At 33.7% G+C, this 10,878-nt stretch overlaps 2 protein-coding genes across 3 annotated transcripts in view; one reads left to right on the forward strand and one right to left on the reverse strand.

Moving 5' to 3' along the window:
- Nucleotides 1–5,313: 5,313 nt before the first annotated feature.
- LOC119606477 (probable 3-hydroxyisobutyrate dehydrogenase, mitochondrial) lies at nt 5,314–6,807 on the reverse strand. The gene is made up of 2 exons (XM_037960007.1): nt 6,684–6,807; nt 5,314–6,521 (listed from the first exon to the last, which is right to left on the reverse strand). Exon 2 carries the CDS (start codon nt 6,507–6,509, stop codon nt 5,535–5,537), a length of 975 nt encoding a protein of 324 aa, XP_037815935.1. The 5' UTR covers nt 6,510–6,521; nt 6,684–6,807; the 3' UTR covers nt 5,314–5,534.
- Nucleotides 6,808–10,699: 3,892 nt separating this feature from the next.
- The window catches only part of LOC119606476, a 1,140-nt gene continuing 961 nt past the window's right edge, over nt 10,700–10,878 (forward strand). Inside the window, exon 1 of one of the 2 annotated variants that reach the window (XM_037960005.1) lies at nt 10,700–10,878. This exon is cut by the window's right edge and continues 296 nt beyond it. The gene's annotated coding sequence lies outside the window, so the exon portion shown is untranslated. The other variant, XM_037960004.1, reaches the window with a different exon arrangement.

Genomic DNA, 10,878 nt, shown 5'->3' on the forward strand with positions numbered 1-10,878 from the left:
ATATACATATGTATATATTTTGTGACCGATCCATAATTGGTCATATCCCTGCAGTTCGACAAAGAGTCAATGCATCCGAAAAAGACAGAGATTTCCACTAACGTCTAACCACCTGGTTGGCTCTAATTCGTCTTTCATCACGCATGTACTCTTTGTAAACGAGGCTGAAGATAATCGTCACTTTAGTGTCCCCTTTGTAAGCGAGAAAGGGGACACTCTCTCGTAACCTATGGGGTGACGATTGATTTCCTCGTAGGACAAGCACATGTTAAAAAATCTAGTCACCTGGACAATTGGTGGCTAGGTATAACCCTATGTAGTAGGTTAAATAGGGAGTTCGGGACTGCTGCTGAGCCAAAAAACGGGAGTTTTTTGAAAAAAATAAAAAAACAACAAAATTTTACAAAAAAATAAAAATTTTTAGTCGGGCATGGCTAACCATATGATACCCTACACCAGTGATTGTGTTATTATTTATTTCATAATAATATTTATTTTTTTGAATAATATTTAATTTCATTTTTACCTTAATTCAGAAATCCTGTAGAGTGCGCACAAGGTTTACATGGACACACAGACGGACGGACAGACGGACATAGCTTAATAGGCTCAGAAAGTGATTCTGAGTCTATTGGCATACTTTAAGGTAGGTGTAGGAAAATCAGCACAAACGCATAATACCCACCCCACTATAGTGGTGTAGGATATAACAAGAAAATTTTTTTGGTACTTTTTTTTCAAATGGTACTTTTAGAGTTCTCTATAATATTAAACTTAGAAATATAAAATGTTTAACATGCCGGGCTCTCCCTGAAAAAGAAAATATATGAAGGAGTGATATATACTTTATGAAATTTCTTCTTTTATTGAAAAAGTACCAGCACGATTTCTTGTTTATTAATCTCCACACTATTTATGATTTTACCCTGAAAACTGAAACAATGCTTTTCAAACTGTTAGACAAAATTTATAAAAAGCTCTTTTTATACCCTACACCACTTCAGTGGGGAGGGTATATTGGGTTTGTGCTGATGTTTGTAACGCACAATAATATTGGTCCTATACCCACCTTAAAGTATACCAATCGGCTTAGAATCATTTTCTGAGTTGATTTAGCTATGTCCGTCCGTCCGTCTGTCCGTCCAAGTAAACCTTGTAATCAAACTACAGGTCGCAATATTGAAGATAATTCAATGAAATTTGGCACATGATCTTCTATTGTCCCAGGGACGAAGCCTATTTAATGGTTAAGATCGGTCCATTATTTCACCTAGCCCCCATGCAACTGAACCCCGGAATAGGGCTTATAAACCTTGTAATCAAACTACAGGTCGCAATTTTGATGATAATTCAATGAAATTTGACACATGGTCTTCTATGGTACCGGAGACAAAGCCTATTGAAAATGGTTAAGATCGGTCCATTATTTCACCTACCCCCCCATACAACTGAACCCCGGAATAGGGCTTATAAACCTTGTAATCAAACTATAGGTCGCAATTTTGGAGATAATTAAATGAAATTTGGCACATGATCTTCTATAGTACCGGAGATAAAGCTTTTAAATTCATAATTATGTTTAATATACTCGTATCTCAACAAAAAGCTGCAAAACCAAGTGCTATACTAGCCTTGATGACTCTCATGAATTTTATAATTATAGGGTCTCATTTGACCATAGCACCTATACAAAGCCCCCTTCAAAATTTGACTTAAATGTCCACAATTTTATTCAACAATAAATGGCTTAATTATCTGAGGCAAGGTACAATTCAACTACAATGCTTTATTATGAAAACTAAATCACATTTTATTTTTGTAACAGGTGTAGGGTATCGTATGGTCGGCTCACCCGACTATAATTTCTTACTTGTTTAACAATAAAAGCTTTCGTTGTATCATGTGCGTGTAAATTTGTTTAAAATTAATTTAGTACACATTAAATGATTAATGAACAATTGCGTATAAAAATTCTCAAAAAAGCTCCTATTTAAATAAATACAAACAGAACGAAAAAAAATTAATAATAAAATACACCCACAAACAAAATGTTAGTAAAATAATGCCATGTCATGTTTAGCTTTATTTTATTTAAAAACAAAAAAATAAATTAAAATACTAAAAAGTTGTTATCACTAAGTACTAAATGGAAGTAGTACTTCACGAGCAACATTTTTTTTATTAATTTAACATTTGGATGATTGTTTATCAAATTAATATAGATTTGATTAAATATGCAAAAAAATATAGCAAAACCGGATTTTTGTGGATTGCTTTCTTTTCAATTTTTTCCGTTCAAATATAATAACTTTTTGTATTTATGTTGTTTGTATTTGTTATTATTATTTTTGTTTTGCATAAACTTATTTTTAGTGTGACAATTTGTTAAATAATCTATTTAGTTGAAAACTTGTGTGAATTTATGACGCAGTAGAACAAATACAACATAGTTTGTGTTATTTTTTCTTATATCATGGGTGTAGTTTTTGATTGTAAATGCTATAAGTATTAATTAAAATGGATATGGAGAAATGGTGGTGGAAAACATATAAAAACAAATAGTTATTCTTATTGAAGTCTTATAAAAATTAAACTAAATTTTATTTTTTTTTTACACCAAAAAAATAGCAAAACTAAATCCATTTAAATTAATAAACTATTAGCTTTTTTGATCAAAATTTTTAGCAAATCTATATATTAATCTTATTAAGTTTATAAATTGTTAAAAATTTTGCACTTGAACATTGAAATTGAATTTATTTATAAATGGCAGCCAGGAGTCATTGCCTTGAATAATTTAATTGTAATTTATTTGATTTAATTATTCCCTACAGCTCAAAGCAGGGAAGAATTAAAGAATTAAGAATCTGATGACTACAACTCAGAAAAGTAATGGAAAAATTGTTACTGTGTAATTTAAAACGATTTTTCAAAATCTTTGCATTTGTGCTTATTTGTCCGTCCGTCTGTCTGTCCATCTGACCGTCTGTCTGTCCGTATGTCTATCCGTCTGTTGAAATCAATTTTCTAAAGACCCCAGATATATTTGGGAAACAAATCATTATTAATAATTCTGTCAGGATTGCTTTTGAGAAGTTTGCTATTTAATCAAGTCCAGGTTCAATCAATCTGCAATTTTCATTTGTACTTATTTGTCCGTCTGTCTGTCCATCTGACCGTCTGTCTATCCGTCTGTTGAAATCAAAGACTCCTAAGATCTTTGGGATTCAAATCTTTAGTAATTCTGTCAGGATTGCTTTCGAGAAGTTAAGCAAAAATCCGAGACAACCTGTGAAAATTTCAACAGAAAAAGAGATTTTTAGTGCTTGCTTTGACAAAAAACCAACAACAACATACACTTTATGAAAAAACGTATGTGTGTTTGTATGTTGGTTTTATTGCTTTGCTTATTTTGTTGGTTTTTTTGTGTGTTGTGTTTGAAATCTTACTTGTTTTACCCAGATGCAATCAGGCCCTTCATCTGTCCGTTAGCGTTTGTGCTGATATTTGTAACGCCCTCAAGCATTGGTGCGACACCCATCTTAAAGTATTCAACTCGACCCAGAATCACATCATAATTTGTATTAAAGATTTTCAAGCGACCTCTGTCTATATAAACGTTCTTATCAAACCGTCCAACTGCTATTTGTTTCGATCGAAGCAAAATGCTCTCTCTCTTGGATAAGTTTTACTTTCAAATGAGGTAACTCAAATAGGCTTCAATCTTTGCGTTAGTGCTGATATTTGCAACTTACCTATACCCCACCCGTCACAGAATCCCATCCAAATTCGATTTAAATTTGTCCCGACGACGTTGTTATCAATTTTCAAGATAATTTCATGAAATTTGTCTTTTAAAATTGGTTGCTCTTGATCGGCCTATTTCTATTTTCTATCAGCATAAATCTAATCGTCAATTTAGATTAAAAAAGTACTTTTAAAATTCGGTATAAACAGTTCAGATATATGGTAAGAATCTTGATGTATAGCAATCCCGGGATAAAGAGGTGCTACTAGTATCTCTAGTAGCACCTCTTGTGTGCCTTTCCTTAGAAGGATTTAACATGGGGTCGAACCAGAACACCACACAATCTGATACAAAGGGTGGTCAGTTGCCCGCTGGACTTTGTCCTGGCTGATCAGACAGTTGAGGTTTATTCGGGATCCACGTAGTGGCTGTGGCTTAAACCTGAATTTGTGTCCACCCCTTATATCGACTCTAACCATTTATTGTATTTTTCTTTGTCGGGGTTAGATTGAGCTTGACTCATGACACCTGTCATTCCCCAACGGGACTACTATGACAAGAGAATAAACAGCTCGAGTACTTGAGCAAGGTGCATGTATACCAGGCTTGGGGGGTAATGACAACATTTTCAATTACAATTACATTTGAAGTAATTGTAATTGAAGCTTTACTAATTACAATTACTTTTAATTGTAATTGAAGTTTTGCCAATTAAAATTATTTGTAATTGAAGTTTTGACAATTACAATTACTTGTAATGGTAATTGAAGTTTTGTCAATTAAAATTACTTGTAATTGTAATTGAAGAATTTCCAATTACAATTACTTGTAATTGTGAATTTTGTTCCTTATAATTACATGTAATTTGTAATTAGTAATACCTTAATTACACATTACAAGTAATTTTAATTGGAAAATTTCAATTACAATTACAAGGAAAATTGGAAAATTTCAATTACAATTACAAGTAATTGGCAAAACTTCAATTACAATTACAAGTAATTGTAATTGGTTATTGGTCAATTACACATTACAAGTAATTGTAATTGGAAAAATTTCCATTACAATTACAAGTAAGAAGTGGTATTAATATGGTAAGAAGAGACAGATGTGGGTAATTGCTTCGGTAAATCGACTCAGAGTGTGATTTTTAGTCAATCATTTAAGGATATATTTAATAATTTGTCTATAACATGAATTCCAGAATCAAATAAAACATATTACTATAATTCGAATCTAAAACTAATAAAGGTTCTGAAACGTAAAACAAGAGTCGACATATTAACATAACTTCTCCCCCGATATTTTGGAAATGTAAAACTTTTCTTGCAACTAAATGAGGTATCAACCATTAAAATTGGTTTTGAATCCAATTTACATATATAATTTATATAGTAAAGAACGAATTTAGTTTTAAACTTTTGAAAAAACAACATTATCTTTATGAATTCTCTGTGATTACTTTTTATATGTGTTATCTAAGAGGATTTTATGGTAGATTTTAAAAACGTCATATATAAATATAAAGACGTGGCATTTTTTTTAAAACAAAAACACAGCTATTATTTAATTGTTTTTATCTACATTAATTTTATTTTTTTTTATTTCAGTTTATCATTAATATCTTTTATCCTTGTTGTTTATTCCTTGTTTATTACACTAAACATATAGAAAAAAATCTTACAAATGCTTAAATTATAAATGCACATCTGGTTACAAATGGTCCGGATTGCTTTGGAAGCACTAGATACAAATTAAGTTCTCGCTTTCATAACACTTATATAATTTAGTTGTATTTGGTGTTCTTCCAGAAATCGTAGATAACAGAGAAATCTTTGTTGCCCAAACCATGAGCCTTAAGAGTACGGTACATTTGGTGAGCCATGGCACCCATGGGAATGGGAGTGTTGGTGGAGGTAGCAACACCGGAGGCCAAACCCAAATCCTTGGTGATAAGGTCAGTGGAGAAACCACCCTTGTAGTCGTTGTTGGCGGGGGCAGTGGGGGAGACACCGGGTACTGGGTTGTAGATTTCAGAAGCCCAGGAGCGACCAGTGGAGGAGTTGATGATGTCGGAGAAGGTCTGGGGGTTCAAACCCAAACGGATGGCCAAGTTCATGGCTTCGGCGAGACCAAGCATAGAGATACCCAACATCATGTTGTTGCACAATTTGGCGGCTTGACCCATACCATAGTCACCGCAGTGAGTGATGCGCTTGCCCATGCATTCCAAAACGTTCTTGACGGCATTGTATTCCTCATTGGTACCACCAACCATGAAGGTCAAAGTGGCTTGTTCAGCACCGGGTACACCACCGGAAACGGGGGCATCAATGAAACGGGCACCCTTGCCGCTGATCATCTTTTGCAAATGCTTGACCAAAGTGGGATCAATGGTGGAGGAATCAATGAAAATGGTATCCTTGTTAACGCCATCAGCAGTCATTTCTTCGTAGGATTTTTGGACAATATCGTTGTTGGGCAACATAGTGATGACAAAGTCGGAGTTCTTAGCCAATTCAGTGGTCTTTTCATAGACGGTGGCACCCTTGGCCTTCATGTTGTCGCAGGCGGGCTTGGAGATGTCAAAGACATGCAATTTGTGACCCTTCTTCATCAAGTTCGAGGCCATGTGACCGCCCATATTGCCCAAACCGACGAAACCAATGTTCTTGGAGCCACCTTGGCTGGACATGGCACGTACAAAGGTTTGACCCATAACGCTGAAAGCGGGGTTAATGCATACCAAACGTAAAGCCATTTTTTCTAAAATCTGGTTAAGTTAAAAATGTTTTTAAATCAGAAATCCACACAGCAAATGTTCGATTCCCAACAATTATGTAATGCGTATGAAAAAAAAAAAGAATTTATGGAAAACATTAGAATAAAAAAAAAAATAAAATATTCCACACACAAACGCAAACTATCTACCAACCTGAGCTATCTAACCACGAACTAGAACTACAACGATCACTATTCTCTGAATGCCAAAAGCACACTAAACTTAAGCAAATCGCATATAGAAAATACAACGTCACCGTGCTACAACTTTTCCATAAAAAAAATTAAATAAAAAAACAAATTAAAAGATTGTGTGTGCAGAATAAACAAGCCCCACCACTAATAAAACAAGAACAACAAAGTTCCAGACCCACACGCACACACTAACGCTCATGAACACACCGTGTCCACACCGGCCCCCCTTGTTTTATAAAAAAAATCCAAACATGACTATAGAAAAAATCAAACATCACCTCATCGAGGAACTAGTTGTTGTGCTACTCAGTGAGATAAAAACATAATTGATTGCTTGGTTAACGCTTCCACTCTCTCTCCTATTTGGGACTCTCTCTCTCTAATCTGAAATATTTTCTGAGAGTTTGTGGGGCTTCCAATTGTTTGATATCTATCAATATTATTAAAGTTTTTGTTGTTTTTCTTTGGGTTATATCTTCGCATGTCTAGTCGGTTTGTTATTCAACAGTTTGTTGCTAATGGCAGTGATAAGAAGTGTGTGTTTAGTCAAGAGTGGCCAGATAGTGGGGATTTTGTATAAAAATAATTCGAATAGTATTTTTAACAATTCTACTCCGAATGAGTTAAATTTGGAATATGTTATTCCTCTCTCTAGGGTCAATTTTGGATTGATCCTTACTAAGAAGTCTTCGTGTTGTTATAACTTCTAAATATGCGCATTATGGGGTTTTTCGAACTTTAGTACGTAGTAAGTTATCATTTGATTTCTAGATTTCGAATTCAAATTTTCAAATTTTGTTGACCTCTGTTATTTTCAAGTTTTACTAAATGGTCAAATATTTGACTTAAATAACGTCGGTACATAATTTTAGAACGATGTACGGGTTATAAACGGATACACGAAATCTTGAAAGTCTCATGAAGAAATTATCATTTAGTTTCTAGATTTCAAATTTTGTTGACCTGTGAGATTTTCAAGTTTGACTACTGGGTCAAATATTTGACTTAAATCATTTCAGAACGATTTACCGGTTATAAACAGATAAGAATTTTGTTCTTCAGACACAACATATACATACGTATTACACACTACGAAGCGTAGGGTATACTAAATGCGTGATGTTATTAAATCATTTGTCTGCTCTCTTTTTGGAATTTGAGAAAAGATCACCTAATGGAGAGAGACTATATACTTTCCAGCATATTTGCACATATATTTTTTCCAGTGTGTTAAAAGCTTTTATGATAAAAGTTTTGTTTGTTTATATTTTTATTGTTGTTGGTATTCGAACCACACTAACATATGCTATAGACACGCGCTGCTGATAAGTTTCAAGTGGAATAATTTGGTCGACTATATGTTAATTAAAATAAACTACAACAAAAACATAGTGATGCCAGAGTATTTAGATTTCAACAATACAGTTTACGGAATTTACTACATTTGATTGGCATTTCATGGAATATAGAGGAATCAGAAAATGTGAACTTAACAGAATTCAGAATAATTGTCGGGCATGGCCTACTATATGATACACTACACCAGTATGTTAAAAATTTTGATTTTTTTTTAATAATATTTAATTTCATTTTTAACTTCATTCAGAAATATTTAAACAACTTGTTGACAAAAGAACGATTTTCAAAAATGAGGGTGGAGACATGGGCTTAATATGGTCCCATCTTTATAAATTTTGGTAGATGTATTTATGTCTACATTAGTTATTTATGCAGAGTAGTACCGTGTTATTAGTGTTTATAAGTAAATTTCGACCATCAAGTCATTTACTGAAGGGCACCTTATATGGGGGATAGGGTCAAATGAGGCCCGTTCATTACGAAAATCAACAGTATCATTAAGACTTATATAATATTAAGTTTTGCTGATTTTTGAAGTTATACAAGCACATTTAACATATTTATGAGCTCAAAAGCCCTATTCGGGTGGTACGGTTGTATGGGGCTATAGGAAATAATGGAACGATTTTAACCATTTTCAATAGGCATCGTCCTTGGGTCAAAAGAAGAGTATGTACCAAATTTCATTCAATTCTCTTGAAATTACATGGACACACAGACGGACAGACAGACGGACATACAGACAAAACTAAATCGACTCAGAAAATGATTCTGAGCCGATTGGTATACTGGTAGGTGTAGGACCAAATTTCATCCAATTCTCTTGAAATTACATGAACACACAGACGAACAGGCATGCAGACAGATAGACAGACAGACAGACAGACAGACAGACAGACAGACAGACAGATAGACAGACAGACGGACAAAACTAAATTGACTCAGAAAGTGATTCTGAGCCGATTGGTATACTTAGGTTAGGAGTTTAAGTGTAGGACCAATATTTTTGGGTGTTACAAACATTAGCACAATCGCATAATACCCTCCCCACTATAGTGGTGTAGGGTATAATTAAAACGATTTTAGAAAACATATCGTAGGATTCGGAAACGATATTGATAAAAGGAGGTTGTGGTTAAATGCCTTTGAACTTACAGAATTCAGAATAATTGAAATTTTTAATCAAAACGATTTTAGAGAACATATCGTAGGATTCGGAAACGATATTGATAACAGGAGGTTGTAGTTATATGCCTATAGGCACATGTTTTAAACCGATTTGGTATTGAACCTAAGTTCAAACTTGACTAAAATTCACACTTAAACTATGAAATCCTTGTGATTTAGGATAATTTTCTGAGTCGATTAAACCATGTCCATCCATCCGTCTGTCTGGCAGTCTATGTGAAGCGTGTGCGCAATGTATAGATGATGTTTTTGGACCAAGCACAAGATCTAATGGTTGGAATCGGTATGTCTTTTGAAAAACCTGGTTTTAGATTTGGTGTCACGAAAAAGCAGATACGAACACAAAGACTTAGCTTTGTTTGAAACTGATTTGAAATGACTAGGGCTACTTTTAGTTTTGCTGTTACTTCAAGATCTACCAAAGGATTCTAGTTTATTTCACAGACTTTCCAGCTGATCTTCGATATTGTCGAGTCTGCTGCACGGTTGCCTAAAGATGACGAAATGACATTTGACTTAACAATCCGATGTCTTTCTATCCGATAATTCGACTTCGGCTTCCTTAGCCGTTTTTCTTCGTAGTCGGAAAATGTGGAGATGAGTTTCGATAATAAGGCCTCATATATGTTGGTTGCCATTGGGTTTATAATAAGATCTGGTACTATCTTAAGTATATGTCTTGAGCAATACCTGGCATTTTAGTTTGAACCAAAACAATGGATACGTAATTTTTGAAATTTCCATTTAACTATTGGATGGTAATGATAAAAAATTTTCCTCAGACGTTGATATCGTTGCAATGTATCCTTAAAACTGCTGTCTTCTTCTAAACGCGATACAACATACTCATAACTGTAGTAAGATAGCACATGGTCGGCCATTCCCAACTATACTTCCTTACTTGTTCAGCATGATCGAAAGCATTCGTTGAAATTGGTCTAAGTTTAGTTATCGGATAGTAGGATTCAAATTTGGAACTTCTCTTTAAAATCTCCAGGTCATTATCAACGTTATTCAAGCGCAAAGCATATTTCCGATTTGTTGATCATTCATAACAAGTACCTTTTAATCTGGTATAGGGTATTATAAAGTGAAGCATGTTCGCATAAAAATTTGTATGTTTTCGAGTTGCGTATTCTGTCCGGCAACACTTGTTTGCTCAAAAGCGACACCATTAAAAAGGCTTTATTATAAAAAGCTTTATTTTTTTAACATTTAAGTTGCCTCATTAAAGAGAGCTTTAATAACACATATGAAAACTATAGAGCGGAAACTCTAATGTCATAGCAACTGTCAAAAATTCATGTTATGAAAATGTATTGAGCTTTTTTTAAGTTTTCGCTCAGTGTCTCTATAGAAGATTTTTGTAAATGTTTGATTAAGATTGCTAGGTTTTTGACATTTAGTCTCTTTTCAAATATTTGACTTCACTATGAAGCAAATTTGTAAAAAGCTTTTAAATTGACAAACAGCATAGTATAGTTGTTCATCCCCCTCTTACTGTATTTAAACCATAATAAAATAAAACACATCAACTAAAAAATTTCTTAAAAATAAATAATTTTACAAAACAAACCATAAAAAAACATGATAAGCCACAGAGTTTC

The sequence above is a fragment of the Lucilia sericata genome, unplaced genomic scaffold (genome assembly GCF_015586225.1).
Source record: "Lucilia sericata isolate MDLA Ls3-8-SP2 unplaced genomic scaffold, ASM1558622v1 Contig000589F_arrow, whole genome shotgun sequence".
Taxonomy (NCBI): domain Eukaryota; kingdom Metazoa; phylum Arthropoda; class Insecta; order Diptera; family Calliphoridae; genus Lucilia; species Lucilia sericata.